The 17,998-nt window shown below is 54.9% G+C and overlaps 1 protein-coding gene across 7 annotated transcripts in view; it reads right to left on the minus strand.

Annotated features, from left to right (window-relative positions):
* Positions 1–14,051, minus strand: part of LOC116954927 (chromodomain-helicase-DNA-binding protein 2) — a 55,155-nt gene extending 41,104 nt beyond the window's left edge. For 5 of the 7 annotated variants that reach the window (XM_076052657.1, XM_076052656.1, XM_076052655.1 and 2 more), the window contains exons 1-3: positions 13,216–13,841; positions 12,586–12,779; positions 1,130–1,355 (exon numbers count right to left, since the gene is read on the minus strand). In XM_076052657.1, the coding sequence (XP_075908772.1) occupies positions 1,130–1,355; positions 12,586–12,779; positions 13,216–13,224 (429 nt within the window). In that variant the 5' untranslated portion in view covers positions 13,225–13,841. Of the gene's footprint in view, positions 1–1,129; positions 1,356–12,585; positions 12,780–13,215; positions 13,842–14,027 lie in introns of those variants that run through there. The other 2 variants (XM_076052654.1, XM_076052653.1) reach the window with 2 other exon arrangements.
* Between the last annotated feature and the right edge of the window lie 3,947 nt (positions 14,052–17,998).

Raw genomic sequence — 17,998 nt, forward strand, 5'->3', positions numbered from 1 at the left:
GTTCGTAAGTAGACGAGTCCCTGTAACAATAACTGGTTGTTTACATTGTCCACAACAAGCACTTAAAATCGCCCACCCCTCAAAGAACCTCCCAATTATTCACCTCTCCAAGCAGCGAACGAACAATGAATCGAATCTCAATCCCCTACACCAACAGACATGTCAAGAACATCCCAGTGAGACGGCGGTCACCAATCTGGACCACAGTAGCTTTGTCACTGCCTTCTGAGCAGTTTTTGCTCTGTTTTATTTATCTGGGGGGGGGGGGGGGTGTGGGGGTGCCCCCCCCCACACCTCATGGCAGCTTGTCCGAAGAGCCAAACAGGACTTCAAAATAAGTTTGAGCGGCCCATACATCAGCACAAACACAAGCCGAGACAGTGCTATCATTGTAAAGAGGCCTTTGCGTTTACAGCAGTTGACCGAGCACAGGGCTCAACAGAAGCGGCACGCTGTCGCCAGCTTGAATAGATTTCTCCTGTAGAACCGGACCCTGCGACTTTAGGAGCATGCAGTGACGGACAAACGTTGTTCGTGGGCCCATTCCACAGCGATGGGTCTCGCGAACAGAAATTGTGGGCCATGTCCAGAGCCCACGTGGCACCCTGCCGGAGGTTGTCAATGCACGGCTCATTCGGTTTCTCCCAATTACATTCCAAGTGCGCCATCAGCGTCGTGTGGCAGTGCCAACTAATCTTCGGTATGGAACTACAGACAGTGGACAGTGCACCGTGTTAGTGACCATCCTGGCAGATGAGGTCATCGGGCAGCACACCAGTTATACTCCTTGCAAGGGGTTTGTTGAATGCCAATCACAACCAAAACTTATTCAACATTCACTGAAACTAGGAAAGACAAAGCTTTGTGAAACGGTATTTAAAAATTAAAAGATCTCAGCGTCGACCACCGTCAATCAACTCGCGTGCCCACCCCCCCCCCCTCTAGAGATATAACCCCAGGGTCGCACGCACGTCATGGGCTGGGAGCCACTAGTCTAGCAGCAGCATTATCACCACCACCATGATGGTGGTGGTGGTGGTCTCTGTGTGATCCACCAACTGGTTCATTACGGCCACCTCGCTCAACCTCGAACACTGTGGTCTCGGGTGTGGGGCGTAAGCGGCGTTACCTTCTTAACGTCAGCAAGTCGCTCCTTGCGCGAGGGCCGCCGGTTTTGGCGCTGGCCCGGTGAGCCATCCCCTCGCGAGGTGGCCCCTTCAGACCCCGAGCCACCCGAGCCACCGGAGCCGCCAGAGCTGCTCTCCGATTGGCTGCCCGAGTCATCGCCGCTCTCCGACTGGCTGCCAGACTCCGATCCGGAAGCCGATTGGTTGTCGTCCTCAGAGGCGGCGCTGCTGCGGGCAACGCGAAGTGGAGGCGGGCGGGGATCAGGGCAAGCAACTACGCAACCACCACCGGAACTACAACTCAACAACAATTACAACTACAGAAACCAACTCGCCGCTACAAACATTACACAAGCACCATCTACCACAGGTGATGATCACGGCAATAATTAATTACAAAACCGAACGGGTGGGTGACTGCTAACGAGCGCCGAGCTGGGCGGCACAGCCGAGATCCTGGGTTTAAATCCAGGTTTCAAGGGTTTGAGTCCAGGTTTCAGCCACTTCCTGCAATTAAACCGGGTTCTCAAGTGCGATGAGTTGATAAGCCCTCGGCCCGGTCACCGGGCCGAGGTCTATCAACAAAAAACAAAACCCCCATCACGTTAAATTAGATTCTGCGCTTAGTTTACCTCAATTTCAAATCTGACAATGAAAAATAACAGTTTTGACTACCGTGCAATGAACGTTACTCGTCACACTGGAAGACGTACACACTGTGCCTTGCGCACAGCAGAAAAAGGCATCACTCCTGGACCTCATGGAATGACCGTAGACACAACCGGAGTTGTTGTTCGGAACAAAAAAATCTCACATTATTCAATAACACGGTGGCCTTTAACAGAAAAACTATATAATCAAGCGATATTTTGACAATGACTGGCCCTTCTACACAGCAGAAAAATGTGGGTTTGCCAGGAGACGTCGCTTGCAGAGACCGATGGCTGTTGGTCGAGCCTAATGACCAAGTGGCGGCCAAAGGAGGGCCACACACACCCTGGATGACATCCACCGTAGAGATGGCAGTGACATCGGGAACTCATGTGCGGGACCTAGACGCTCGTTACATCGGGAGACCGGGAGACCGAGAGACAGTGGTAAAGGCTTTGGGAGGCCATCCTGTCAATTTCTGGCCTACGGTTGGTTATACCCACCGAGAGCCATCGGCACGTGGAATTTCCACCATCAGAGGTAATGAGCGATAAACAGGCGACGAATGCCGTCTCAACCTTGTTTGAGTGACAACACCGCTTTGATATTTTTTAGTTGCAAGCCGTTCCTTATATAGGGGGTGGCACAGAGCAGCCGGTGGGTGATGTGAATACCCAGCTCTGCCGGTGACCAAGTCGCCCCGTAATCAGCCCGATCCACCTCAGATGCAAGGAGCTCAGCAAGTTCGAGTCAAGACAGCCCTTAAGAGCGGGGGACAACGATGCACAACAGGTTGTTTGTTACAGGCTGCAAGGGGGTTACATGATGGGCTGAGGGGCAGTGCTGCAACATCCATTGTTGTATCCGACTTCTCCGTTCCGACATCGAGCCTTCATGAACCCTCGCGCTCACAGCACGGCCGGGATTGGAGAGGCTCTCATCCAGGAGTGGATTGACAAGAGGCCTGCTGTACATAAGACACATGTACCAGACGTTCGACTCGTGCGGCCTCCAACAGCGAGCTTAAATTGCAGAGCCGACAGGTTCTAACCTCGGCGAAAAGTCTCCCAACTCGACGGCTGTTGCACCCATTGTTTTCACAAAATGCACCATCCACACTGTGGCCTTGTCTCACTCATTTGCACAGAGGTCCATCCCGCTCATGAGATTCAGGCGAACGAGGGTCGTTATCGTTTTGTGGGCGCAGCTGCTCACCGCACCAACGAGGGCTGGGGGGGCATGAGATGTGGAAGGAAAACAATATTCATTTGAAATGTATTCTAGAAATTTTGTATATCACCCAACCATATGTTCCTCCTCCACAATATCCAGGATTACTTAAACCACCTTTATCCAAAGAGCATCATAAATTCGAATGCAAGATGGGACAAAAAAAAATATATTCTTATTTAAACATCACGTGGTTTGGGATTTAAACCTGTAACCACCCTAGGGCAATCATTCACTTGCCTCAGGCCAAGCCCAAGAGGCCACTCGCCCATGTGTTTTTACCACTCTCCACCTCTCTGGCCTCTACACGTGCTGTAAAACAAGGCCCCCCCCCCCACCTATTGTATACTTTATCTCTTCAAGGCAAGGGGTGTTAATGACGAACGTTTCGCATCTTGTTGTTATTTGTGCACCACTGCCAACGTGGCAGTATCACCACGTGCCCCAGTGTTTGTCTCATACCGCCACACATTCAGACATACATTGCAGGTCAAAAAAGGTTAACTGCTAATAATAATAACAACGACAAAACGTGATTATAAGACACCGCACTTCACTTTAACTTACACAAGTATCTTGAACTTCTTTCGCACTAGATGTGGCCAGCCGTGGCTAATTGCAAGTGCGGGGTCAAGAACGAACTAAACAAGCAATTCTGAAGGAGTTCTCAATTTAGATGATAAAGTATATAGCTCCAGTGGCTTCTGAATAGATATCGGAACGAAGGGCGTTCCAGATGACCTGCAGCAGCGCATCTGAAAGAACGCGATGCGGTTGGACCGTCTTTGTTCGATCGCAAGCCGAAAGACGCGCCTCGGCTCGCCCCCCCCCCCTGGAGCAAATCGGCAGCAACACGGGACACCGGGCGCATGTTACGTAATGGACGCAGCAAGCAACCCAAATGTCATTCATTGGGCATTGCCTCTAAACTTTACACAAACCCTCCGCCCAAGACAGAATTCCAACAAAACCGTGGGTCGAATTTGCCGAATGGAACCCGCGAAGGAACCCTAGAGAAAGGAGGACGATGAGAAGAAACTGGGCTGGCGTGAAACTCAAAAGGGTTGAATGGCTCTGGAAAGGGACACAGTCGCACGTGTTTTGGAGAGACCCCCCCCCCCCCCACTGTAAAGATGGGCCCCATTCATGGAGTTAGTTTAACAAAGCAGTTAATTCTGCCCCCACCCCCAGGGGTGTTGGTGAGCCAACGAGCGCATGCCCCTGGCGGTCGTCGGGAGCGCGCGGGCGAGCCAGAGAGCGGGCGAGCGAGAGTCCGGCGCCCTCTGCTGGCAGCTTCCGGTACTGCACCACTGAGACCAGCAGCACCACCACCACCACACGATTGCCTTAACCAGCCTGAGCCCGCACGCGAACCCCGACGTAACTCATCAACCAACTGCTAACCAATGCCACCACCACACTAGTTATTCACCCCACTCACCCCTGAGACACCACAATCAGTCACATGCCCGCCCACCAATTAAGATGGGGGCATCAGCAATTATTTCACTATAATGTACTGCATTTTATAATAACCAAACGCATATCTTTGGCGTCTAATTATCACATTAGTTGCACTAACACACTTGTCTAGGTTATCAAGCGAGTGCTGCCTCTGTGTTGGCGCAGGCCTGAGGCCCCTGGTAGGCCCGAGGGCCGGGGCCACGTCCAGTACAGTTGCTCATCCGTCACTGATAAAAACAGCACGGGCAGCCATTTTGTGAAATGCACATACATACAAGCTCCTCACAAAATGGAGGCTTGCTTGCTTGCAAATTGAACGTGCATGCGAGGCTACGCCAACGCCGCGCAGCCTGCGCGCCCCCCATTGCCGGGCACCACGGTGGGGAGGGTTCCGTCGCAAAACGCCCTCGTCGGGAGGCAGCAAGAGCTCTTACGGGGTGCCCTCGCAATGCAAAACGAGGCACAAGATGCCACGTGAGGCCACCCGTTCACGAGGAAGCCGATTCAAGCGAGTTAAAAGGCTCGCCGTGCCGTCCAACTTTTGGAGTTTGTCAAACCTTTCAAAAGCAGACTGCGGCCCAAAAAAGGACGGCCGATGTGGCGACTGAGGACACCGTGGCCTGCAAAAGCTGGCTTATTCCCATCAATTTGAAGTTGCATGCAAAAAACTCAAGAAATATCTAAGAAATGAAGGACGTCAAAGATAAAAGTGATCATTATCAACATCATTTCTAAGAAAGCTGGCAATCTGGATGATAACGGAGGTGTTGGTGGGGGTAATGGGTGCGTGTAGCACCAGGCAAGGGCCACAGAAGACCTGAAAGTGGCCGCAGGCACAGGTGGCCATGGAGCCACCACCTCAAAACCAAAAGCAAATAGGGCAAGAACATTCGGAGTGGTGGCAACCAACCACATGAGCTCAAAAAGACCTCAATAATTTCACTACCTGCTCCAAAAGCAACTATCAAAGGGTCGCTTGCTTGAGAGTGGGTTGACCACCAACCTCCTCACCCAGGCCCCCTCCCAAGAGCTTATGGGGGCCCAACCGGAAATCAAATCACAGGCGCGCTCCATCCGCTGAACACGACGTTTCCAAGTTGACTTGGGAGGCCTCATGAGAGCCTACGCCGCAACAGCAGATGTCGGCATGGTTGTATAAATGCACAGGCTTGGCTGGGCCATTGTGATGGAGTTGAACTTGGTTTCTTGAAACCATTGAAATGCTGCAACAGGTGCAAGTAACCATGCACACCCCTCAACCTTCTTTCCACAGGGGCCATTAAAAGTCCACAATTGTGCACGCACCAAACCCGCAATCGCAAGTAAACCAAGTGCGTTGTGAAGTTCATGGAAGGGTTTAGAATATAGGACATACACCTTGATGAGACACGATGAACCAGATGTTTAAGAGACAAGATGAGCCAGATGTGGAGGACACATTCATGTGCATTGCAAAACACTATTTGGTCCCATCAGGTGTCCCATCACACTGCGCCCAAGTGCAACATACACACAGATAAGAAAACTGAAGAAATGTGGTCAACAAGCAGAGCCTAAAGATGCACATGGGCTGCAGCCTGACAAGCATCAAGCTAAATGAAGGCATCTTGCAACTCCACCAAGGCCCATCTATAAACATGTGGGCATCTCAGCAGTGACACGTGCACACACCGCACAACAAGCCATGCACAGTGGTGGAACACGCAAAAGGCTCGAACGGTGGACACTTAAATAATGGGAACAGGACGGCTGCAGATTGCCAAATATTGTACTAGGCGACAGGCCTCTGTCTGCAGCAGGAAATGATAAAAGTTCAGGACCTGGAACAGGCCTGGTACTCGCCTCAATGTTGAAAGTCTACTGCCAGTGTCAACTCCATCAAGTTCATGGCCAACGTTATAGAACGTCGTCTGGACTTCAAACATTCTCGCGAAGACGCAAATCATTCAGTTCAGCTCCCTGGGGACGCACGCGACACTTGCCTGCCGAGCCACCTCTATCGGTCATCTTTGGTGGGCACCAAAAACCGTAACCGAGACCGGCAAGACGGGGGGGGGGGGGGTACTGAACGTCATCACCGAAAGAAGCAGAGCAACGGACACAAAACGACGGTCTGTTGGGGCAATGTTCTTCGTACAACCGCTGTGCGGCGGAAAACGAGCTAGACCAAAAACACGAGCGTGGAGGTCTCTCGAGCGTGGTTTGCGACTGCGGGTGGCGAAGATCACGCTTTTCTCGGCTCACATCGGGCACGTGAACTTGAACCACCGCGCAAAACTCAACCGCACCAACAAAAACTACACAGGAACGCGTGTCAAGAGTCGACGCACCAACAACACCAGGCAGGTTGCAAGCTGCAGTGCACATGCACACCGTGCCGTGCAAACTGTACAGCGCACTGCACAGAGCTCTTGCACTGTACAGCACATTGCAGAGCCCTTGCACTGTACAGAGCCCTCGCAGAGCCCCTGCACTGTACAGAGCCCTTGCAGAGCCCCTGCACTGTACAGAGCCCTTGCACTGTACAGAGCCCTTGCAGAGCCCCTGTACTGTACAGCACACTGCACAGAGCCCTTGCACTGTACAGCACACTGCACAGAGCCCGTGCACTGTACAGAGCCCTTGCACAGAGCCCGTGCACTGTACAGAGCCCTCGCAGAGCCCCTGTACTGTACAGCACACTGCACAGAGCCCTTGCACTGTACAGCACACTGCACGGATGCCCGTGCACTGTACAGAGCCCTTGCACAGAGCCCGTGCACTGTACAGAGTCCTTGCACAGAGCCCTTGCACTGTACAGCACACTGCACAGAGCCCGTGCACTGTACAGAGCCCTTGCACAGAGCCCGTGCACTGTACAGAGCCCTTGCAGAGCCCTTGCACTGTACAGAGCCCTTGCACTGAACCCTTGCATTGTAGAGCCCTTGCACTGTACAGAGCCCTTGCACTGTACAGAGCCTTGCACTGTACAGAGCCTTGCACTGTACAGAACCTTTGCACTGTACAGCACACTGCAGAGCGCTTGCACTGTACAGCACACTGCAGAGCGCTTGCACTGTACATTGTACAGCGTGCTGCACAGAAACATGCACACTGTACATTGTACATCACACAAGGCATTGTACAGCGCAATTGCACTGCACTGTAGTGCGCCCCGTGCTGCACAGCACAGAGTACATCACGCACGCAGTGCATATCACAGTACACTGCATAGCATACAGCAAAGGCGCACTGTACTGTGCACCGCACAGCCGGCACGCGCACTGTACACTGCGCAGGCCCTCCTGCGCGCACTGTACACAGCACAGCCCCCGGGCGCACTGTACACAGCACAAAGCCTCGAGCGCACTGTACACAGCAATACCCACGCGCGCACTGTACACAGCACCGCCCACGCGCGCACTGTACACCGGAATTCTGCGAGTGGGAACTAAAAAAAAACCCAAGCAGCGCAAGGTTGCTGGGCACGCCGGGGCGAGGTAACTCAAGCGGCGTGCGAGAGCCTGCGAATGTCTTCTCGTAGAGCGGGGCACGAGAACGCGTGTGGTAATCGGCAAGCCACCACGCGCACTCTCACGCACAACAACGCGCACACCCAACAACAACGCGCACCGGACACAGCAGCGACTCGAGCGCGATTTAAACTGCGTCGTCCCCAAGCAACGGCTAGCGAAACTAAAACAAAAAAATCACCTTTTTCGCTCGTGCCAAGCACGCATCGGTTGCAGGAATTGTTAAGGACGCCGGTGACTAAAGTACCCAAACTCGGCACAACGTAAGAGTAACACGTTTTTTTCTGTATCTCCCACATCACGACGACTGTCGCGGCCCCAAACAGCGACAACTTCCTGGCATCGCGCGGCAAGTCGCCGAGTGCCACGTTCACAGACCCACACGGGGGGGGGGGGGGGTAGCTGCTGGAACAACCACCAATACATACACACACCCCACTCACACATACACACACACCCCACTCACACATACACACACACCCCACTCACACATACACACACACACACCCCTCTCCCGCTCACACACACACACATCCCTCTCCCGCTCACACCCCACTCACACCCCTCTCCCGCTCACACACCCCACTCACACATACACACACACCCCACTCACACACCCCTCTCCCGCTCACACACACACCTCTCCCCGCTCACACACACCCCTCTCCCGCTCACACATACACGCACCCCTCTCCTGCTCACACATACACGCACACACCTCTCTCCCGCTCACACATACACACCCCTCTCCCGCTCACACACACCCCGCTCACACACACACACCCCTCTCCCGCTCACACACACACTCCCCTCTCCCGCTCACACATACATACACACACACCCCTCTCCCGCTCACACATACATACACACACACACCCCTCTCCCGCTCACACATACATACACACACACACCCCTCTCCCGCTCACACACACACACACCCCTCTCCCGCTCACACACACACACCCCTCTCCCGCTCACACACACACCCCTCTCCCGCTCACACACACACCCCTCTCCCGCTCACACACACACACCCCGCTCACACACACACCCCTCTCCCGCATATACACCCCTCTCCCGCTCACACATACACCCCACTCACACACACACCCCTCTCCCGCTCACACATACACACACGGGTCGGCGGCTTCTTAGTTGTTGCGAGCCCCTATGAGCCTTTGTGGATAGCCAGTTAAAATTTGTGGGGGGGCGGAGAATAACACGCCATTCAACAAAAATTGTAAAGAAAGCGAGTCACAATTATCTATTCATGATATCCGCTGATTAACTCGGACGCATCGCCGCCACCCAAACCCTCTTCTCTCCCTCCCACGTCGCCCCTGCTGCTTCTTTCGGTGTGGCGATGGAGAGGCAGAACGCCGTCGATCTTAAGCCGCCCATTTTTCGAGGGTGCTAAATAAACGCAGGTGGATGCTGCCCTCCCCAAGATGTCATCCCTGGCCAAGGTGGCAACAGCCATACATGGGGGAGAGATGTTGGAGGAGGGGGGGGGGACGCAACCTCGGCCCCTTAGGTTGCCACCACCAACAACACCCCCCCACCACCACCAACACCCCCCCCACCACCACCAACATCACCCCACCACCACCTCTGCCTCCGCCCGCCCACCACTCCCGCAGCACCCCCCCCCACTACCGCATTGCCTACGCATCACCGCTGCTGCATCCCTACGAAGGGGCTGGTACTGGCCCGGTTACAGAGCCTATCCCGCCGTGTGAAGAAGAAGAAGCCCTTACACCCAGAGTATGAAGTACAGCGTAGCATAACAACGACTGGGACCACGAGTAGGGAGGGGTAGGGCAAATGGATGTCGCCCTATGGAATCGTGTGGGAACATCGTGAGAGAATCCACAGCACCACCACCCACAGCACTTTCCTCGCAAGCTGTTTCTGCCAGCCTGGTTTGGCAACAGGACTGCGTGTGTGATACAAATCCCGGTGGATTATGGGTAACTAAAATAAATGTTGTGGCGTCGTCGTCATCTGCGGTAAGAACTCGCATTCAGACCCCCCCCGCCCCCAACAAGAAGGTTCAAGAAGCAAACAACATCGACGTCAAAATGATGCGTCACTTATATGGTCACATCCACTTCTGCTTTATTGTACTAAGCCTAGGAAGGATGTTTTGCATTATCATCATCATCCACGGTCAATCCACTGCTGAATGAAGACCTCCATAGTCGTGACCTCCCTCCCAGTCCTGCGATGTCACCAAAATCCACCCCCCCACGTCACCACAAGCGTGAACCACGTGGCTCTCCTTTCAGCCATGACCCCTACCCAAGCTGCCATTCCACCAACAGAGCCTCATCCATCATTATCTGTTCTTGTCACGACGTGTACCCTTGCCTAAACCTCACTTTTCTCACCTTACAGCAACCAAGTCACCACGATTGCCAAGTGTTGGTTTGTCCTGCAATTAATGGGTTCCTCCATCTCAAAAGCAGGTTAATATGCACCGATTAAATCTTTCCCATTTTAGGTAAGTGTTATGTTGCTATTCATGATTTAAGTAAATTGTTTTCCACTTGAATACATAATTAATCGTATGCATGTCCAGTCCTTGTTGAATTCCATGTTTACCTTGAGCTTATGAAGTCTTCTTCGTAAAGATGCCCAATCGACTACTGTAGATCATCAGCAAATCTGAGATTAAACAAAGTATCCATTTGTGTACTATATATGCCTTTCATATCCATCGTGGAAAAATTCCAACAACGTTGTAAAAATAAGAGTATCAAAACGTCTAAAGTGTGTAATAGTAATGGCTGGAATGTTTCCACGGTAATCCCCTTCGATCCAAAAACATAAACACAGCACCTTCAGTTGAAATGTCCTTTTGCAGTGGCTTCCTCAACATGCCCTACAGGGCCATTGCTTCGGTCCCTGGAAAGTAAATGTGTAGGGTGAAAAAAACCCACAAAATCCTCAAACTATAGACGGCTAAAGTTCTTGCAAACCAAAACTCTAAGTGACAAAAGCGCAAACTGAGGCCTAAACATGAGAAAGCCCTTGAGCCAATCTCCTCTGTCAACTCCACCCTGGTGGTGGAATTGGCCATCTTGAGGCCATAATTGACAGCGAAGCGATGGAAAGGCCTTCACTGGACCCCACCGAAGTTGTGGGCCCCCACCCGCCCGCTCGCTTTCACGAGCCGAGGATATCTATAACTAAAAAAGGGGACCTTGTTCAGGCACGAACCACCCCCGCATAGTCACCACCCCCCACCTGTGGCATAGAGACCAAACAGCGAGACGATATGGAAAGTTCCAAAGTTGAGAGGCAGGTAACGGGCGTTGGAGGTGGAAACACATTCCTGGAACAATGACGCTTGCCCGACGTTTCGAAGACACGGTGCCCGATGAGGAATGGCTAATGTCACCAGTGGTTGGACAAGAATTGCAATCCAAACTCGAATCCCAGGGCTGTGGCTCAAAAAAGTTGACTTTCACGGCCTAAAAGTGACGAGGAAAGGCGTCGCTCAACATCGTGACACCACCTGCGCGCGTTTTGTTCTGCAGCCGAACCGGGCTGCGGCTAGAAACGTCGAAACACAACGACATCTAAAATAAAATCCAACAAACGAGGGACCTCATTTGGCTTCAAACGCAAGCACCGAGAAAGGGGTAACCCCCCGCCCATCTCCCCTGAAAATAGCAGCCACCGCTTTCATAACATTCGCTTAAAAGCAACCAAAACGTAAAACAAGACCCAGGCGGGTGCTGTTAAGATAAAGTGGAGACGAGTCAATAATCGTCAGCCAGAATTGTTCTCAAAACGAGAGGCGGCCGCACGACAACGCCTCGCCGAAGCAACAACAAAAACGAGACATTAATTCATCAAACTTTTGCCGTTTTCAAAACAAACCTCCTCGGGCCCCCCCCCTCCCCCCGCCAATATTCAAGTGGGGGTGGGGGGCTGCGGCGAGGGGCCTCGGGACGGGCTTCACCTACGGCGCGAACGGCGTCGACCGAGCCGAGGCCCGAGGCCGCCCCCCGGCCGCCCCGGGGTGCCCGCGGTCGGCTGGCGGCGGTCCCTTTGGGTGGTGGTGGTGGGGGTCGTCCATTTTGTTACAAAATGGTGCATTGCAGTAACAAAAGGGGGTCTCTCTCTCTCTCTCACTCCCCTCCTCCCCGCCCGGGCACCGTCCACTCGGCAAACACGACGGGAGGATTTCACCCCGCGACACCGCGAGCCCCGCGTGGCATCGGCGCCGTGGCAGCATCACCGCGGCCATCGGCCCGAGGAGGAGGAAAAAACCCCCAGAGCAGAGCAAGCCGCACCATGCCCTCTCGTCTCTCTCTCGTCTGTCCTCTCCCTTCCAAGGGCGTGGCGGCAACAGCCACAATGTCTCCCCCGTTGCGTTTCTCCCAAGGTCACCGTGGACACGAAGGAGAGATACGGACAACCAACAGCGAAGAGAGAGAGAGACACAATCGCGGCTCGGTCGGTCGGGCACGAGAAAGTTGCGTCGAGAGCCGCGGGGCGGGCTTCCCCACACGATGGCTGCCCGGGTTCAAGCTACGCGCGAGGCTTATCGTGAGGGTGGTGGTGGTGAGGAGGGAGTCTCCGGCACTCACCTCGACGCGTTGCTGTTGTTGTTGTTGTTATTGGACGCCTCGTCGTCGCTGGCTGCCGTCGGCGCTGTCGCCGCGGTGGTGGTGATGTTGAGGGTCGAAGACGACGGGGGGGTGGCGGCGGCCGGGTCGAGCGCGCCCTGCGAGCCGGGAGGGGAGGCCGGGCGCTCCGTGCTTTTGTCTCGGCTCCCGGCCTCCTGTTGATGGCGGTGACGATGAGGACGACGATGTTGGTTAATTAGCTACGATTCATTAAACTAGAACGAGGGGGGGGGATGAGGAGAGGAGGCGGCGTGGTAGGTAGGTAGGGGTTGGTGAGCTCGCAACGCGGACAGGCTCCGGGGCCTGCTAGGCCGCACGCGCCACCGCTGCTCGGCGCTTTGCGAGAACGCCGTTTTTTCCACTGCTCCTCATCGGCACGAGAGGTGATATTTAAATAATAACACTAAAAAACACCCCCCCCCCTCCTCCTCCAAATGTAAAGGTCGTTATCGTTGCCGACGATAGCGGTCGTAGACACTCGTTTTTGTCGTTTAGTTTATAAAGTGTGAAGACGCTGGCGCGTTCCAAGTCCTCAAAAGGGGCGAGTGTGTTCCGAGGCATCTGCGAAATCGCCTAGTCGCTAAAGCTTACCTGCTCCATCTCATTAAGAAGTCGGCTCTCTCGGGCTGGCCTCAAGCTGTCCCACCCCCCCACCACCCCCCACCACTAATTGATGAATCGCCCTTCACTAGACTCTACCAACGCATCAACCAAAACCCATCAAATGAGCTAACGCGTCAACAAAATAAACAAAAAAATAAACCGCGCCACCAACAACGAACCTAACACACCCCCCTCCCCCTCCCAGCGAAAAATGATAAACTTTAGAGGCCTTCCTGGCTCCTAGGCCCGCCCGCTTCGCTGCCTAACGCGTGGGGAGCCCGCGATGCACGCAAGACGCTGGCCACAATTAGCGCCGCCGCCGCCGCTAACCGCCGCTGCCCCCCCCAACCCCCCTCCCTTCTAATTAACGACGGTCAACACTTAAAGAGGCCTCGAGCCCATCATCGCGATGTCGCTCCTAAACCCGCCGCCTTGCCGCTTGCTAATCGAGTCTGGGGGTGGGGGGTGGGCGCGCGCGCGTCGTCGCCGCCGCCGCCGCCACGTTCACTGGAGTCGCACGTGTGCGACGAGCATCGGCGCTAAAGATGGAGTCCTCCTCCTCCGTCTCGCCATCGCCCTCTCTCTGCTGCCTCCTCCTCCTCACCCTTCCCTCTCTGGCTCCCTCCCCTCCCCTTCTCCCTCCCCTCCCTTTCTCCCTCCTCTCCTCCCTCCTCTAGCGGCCGCACACGCAACACGTAACACATGTAACCACGCTCACGACTGCGTGCCGTGTGTGCCTTACTCTCCGATCACAGTACATGCAGCACACACACACACAATACATTTTTTTTTCAACTGACCATTTCTTGACAGATGTTGTGAAAAATCCCTCCACCCCCCACCCCACCCACCAACCAACCACAATGATTGATACGTATACAAATAATTCCCAATAAAGCCACCTCGCCTCCTCTATATATAGGTAGGCGACAGTATATATAGGCTACACGACTGTGGACTTCCTTCTGATGCTGAAGGCCCCCAACGGAAGCTACCGAGAGAGACCACGCGCCCCCCTACCCCGACTCTTTCTGATGCAAAATATTCATCGTCGTCAGCAGCGAGGAGCTGGAGGAGGAGCAACTGCGAGTGACGATGAGAGAGGGAGGGGTGGGTGAGTGATGGAGGGGAGGGGCCGCGGGGTTGGTGGTGGATGGGTTGAGTGGATTGGGCGAGTTTGTTGATCGAGTTAATAGGCGGGTGGACAGGTTGAGTGGGTTGATAAGATCGATGGGTTTTTGAGTCGGGTGGATGGGCTGAGTTGGTGGATTGGCTTGCCAAGTCGGTTGATGGGCTGAGCTGGGTGGATGAGCTGGGTGGATGAGCTGGGTGGATGTGTTGGGTGGATGTGTTGGGTGGATGTGTTGGGTGGGCGAGTGGGTTGGTTGGTAAGGCGGGTGGGGTGGGTGGATGAGTGGGTTGGGTGGATGAGTGGGGTGGGTGGATGAGTGGGGTGGGTGGATGAGTGGGGTGGGTGGATGAGTGGGGTGGGTTGGATGATTTAAGTGGATAGGTTGGATGAATTGCGTGGGCGAGTGGGTTGAATGGGCAAGTGGGTTCGGTGGCTAGGTGGGTGGGTTGGATTAGTTGGGTGGGCGAATGGTTTGGGTGGCTAGGTTGGGTGGCCAGGTGGGAGGGTTGAGTGGCCAGGTGGGTGGGTTGGGTGGCTTAGGTGGGTGGGTTGGGTGGCCAGGTGGGTGGGTTGGGTGGCCAGGTGGGTGGGTTAGGTGGCTTAGGGGGTAGGTTTGGGTGGCCAGGTGGGTGGGTTGAGTGGCCAGGTGGGTGGGTTGGGTGGCTTAGGTGGGTGGCTTGGGTGGCCAGGTGGGTGGATTGAATGGCCAGGTGGGAGGGTTGGGTGGCCAGGTGGGTGGGTTGAGTGGCCAGGTGGGTGGGTTGAGTGGCCAGGTGGGTGGGTTGAGTGGCCAGGTGGGTGGCTTGGGTGGCCAGGTGGGTGGATTGAATGGCCAGGTGGGAGGGTTGGGTGGCCAGGTGGGTGGGTTGAGTGGCCAGGTGGGTGGGTTGGGTGGCCAGGTGGGAGGATTGGGTGGCCAGGTGGGTGGGGTGGGTTCGGTGGGATGGATGAGTTGGGTGGATGGGTTGGATGAGTTGGGTGGGCGGGTGGGTTGGGTGGGCGGGTGGGTTGGGTGGCTAGGTGGGTAGGTGGGTTGGGTGATTAGGTGGGTGGGTTGGATGAGTTGGGTGAGCAGGTGGGTTGGGTGGGTTGGGTGGCTAGGTGGGTGGCAGGGTGGATGGCTTGGATGAGTTGGGTGGGTGGGCTGGGCGACGAGGTGGGTGGGTTGGGTGGTTGGGTGGGTTGGGTTGTTAGGTGGGTGGGTTGGTTGACTAGGTGGGTGGGTTGGGTGGCCGGGTGGGTGGGTTGGATGGCCGGGTTGGATGGCCAGGTGGGTGGGTTGGATTGTCCGGTGGGTGGGTTGGGTGGCCGGATAGGTGGGTTGGATGGCCAGGTGGGTGGGTTGGGTGGCCAGGTGGGTGGGTTGGGTGACTAGGTGGGTTGGGTGACTAGGTGGGTGGGTTGGGCGATTAGGTGGGTGGGTTGGGTGGCCAGGTGGGTTGGGTGACTAGGTGGGTGGGTTGGGCGATTAGGTGGGTGGGTTGGGTGGCCAGGTGGGTGGGTTGGGTGGCCAGGTGGGTGGGTTGGGCGATTAGGTGGGTGGGTTGGGTGGCCAGGTGGGTGGGTTGGGTGACCAGGTGGGTGGGTTGGGTGACCAGGTGGGTGGGTTGGGTGGCCAGGTGGGTGGGTTGGGTGGCCAGGTGGGTGGGTTGGGTGGCCAGGTGGGTGGGTTGGGTGGCCAGGTGGGTTGGGTGACTAGGTGGGTGGGTTGGGCGATTAGGTGGGTGGGTTGGGTGGCCAGGTGGGTGGGTTGGGTGGCCAGGTGGGTGGGTTGGGCGATTAGGTGGGTGGGTTGGGTGGCCAGGTGGGTGGGTTGGGTGACCAGGTGGGTGGGTTGGGTGACCAGGTGGGTGGGTTGGGTGACCAGGTGGGTGGGTTGGGTGGCCAGGTGGGTGGGTTGGGTGGCCAGGTGGGTGGGTTGGATGGCCAGGTGGGTGGGTTGGGTGGCCAGGTGGGTGGGTTGGGTGACTAGGTGGGCGGCCAGGTGGGTGGGTTGGGTGGCCAGGTGGGTGGGTTGGGTGGCCAGGTAGGTGGGTTGGGCGATTAGGTGGGTGGGTTGGGTGGCCAGGTGGGTGGGTTGGGTGACTAGGTGGATGGGTTGGGTGGCTGGATAAAGGTTGGGTGGGGTGGGATTGGTGGGTGGGGTGGGTGGGATTGGTGGGTGGGATGGGTGGGTGGCTTGGGTGGGTTAGGTGGGTTGGATGAGTTGGGTGAGTGGGTCGGTTGGGTGACCAGGTGAATTGGTTGGATGGATGGGTTGGGTGGGTGGTGGGTTTGGTTGGTGGACTGGGTAGGTTTGATGGGTGGATGGATGAGTAGGTTTGGTGGGTGCATGGCTAGGTGGGTGGGTTGAATGACTAGGTGGGTGGGTGGGCGGGGTGAATAGATGAGTTGGGGTGGATGGGGTGGGTTGGTTGGACGAGTTGAGTCGGTGGGTGAGTGAGTGGGTGAATTGAGTGGACGGGTGAGTGGGGTGAATTAGTTGAGTGGGTGGATGGATTGAGTGTGTGGGTTAAGGAGCGGATGGATAGGTTAGTCGAGTGGGCACGTTAGATGTGTATGAATGCCGTGCTGGCTGTGTGGATAACGTGGGTTGGCCAAGTGGACGAGTATGTAGTGCGTGGTCCGGGGCTGCTCGGCGCCGTTTCGCTAATTATGGTCTCCAGCCTCAGCTGGGCCAGCACCCCCACCCCCGACACATTACCCAACTCCCACTCCTCGCCACCACGAAGGGATGACGTGAGTCTACCCCCCACCCCCGCGCCACATTCTCCTGCCTGCCCCATCCTCCTCCCCTCTCTCCCTCCCCCCTTCTTCTCCACCTACATCACCGCCACGTTAACTTCTCCACAGACGTCATCATTATTATCATCAGAGGGGCGATGTCACAATCCCAACCAATCACGACTCTCCATCACCATGTAAGGGGGGGGGGCGTCACAGATTCCTGAATTGATACAGAGCGATTGCTTTCCAATCTGTGGTCCATGTACAATCTTCAGGTGCACAAATCTGTACAATCTACACAACCAAAATCTGCATACAGAATCAATCTACAAGCTGCAGTGTATAACGTGTCAGCAGTATAATCTGACACGATTAATCAATAATGATCATTACATACCACATGATTTGACATACGTACGAATTCGTCATCAAAATGATAATTTCACCTCTCAGCAGCACCACTTTCAGTGCAGTTTGGCGATGTGAGCAAAGGTTGACATTTCACATTGAGTCACTGGGTTTCCAATTATCTTTTGCTGGTTAGGATGCAGTTTGTTCTGATGAAAAACGTTTGATGAAACAAAACGGACCAATGCAATGTATCCTATTAATGTATTTGATTCAAGAACAAATTAATCTTCTCCAATACTATGAATGTGGGGCTAAGTTGTCGGCAGCAGAGAGATGCGCAGAACAGTCCATTGTTATACTGTACTTTTATGCCCCTACATCTTGGCTCCCAGACTTCACCCACCCACACTGACCAGCGTGGTGACGTATGCACGTCTGGATGCAGTAAATAAGAAAGGAGAAATATTTTTAATGGGATAAGTGGTGTTCTGTATTCAGACAAAAGGCTAATTGGAAACCCAGTGAGTCTATTACCCCTTTTCCACTTACAAATTCCTGAAC

Source organism: Petromyzon marinus, chromosome 57, assembly GCF_048934315.1.
Source record: "Petromyzon marinus isolate PM22_M1 ecotype Great Lakes invasive population chromosome 57, UKy_Petmar_22M1.pri1.0, whole genome shotgun sequence".
NCBI lineage: Eukaryota > Metazoa > Chordata > Hyperoartia > Petromyzontiformes > Petromyzontidae > Petromyzon > Petromyzon marinus.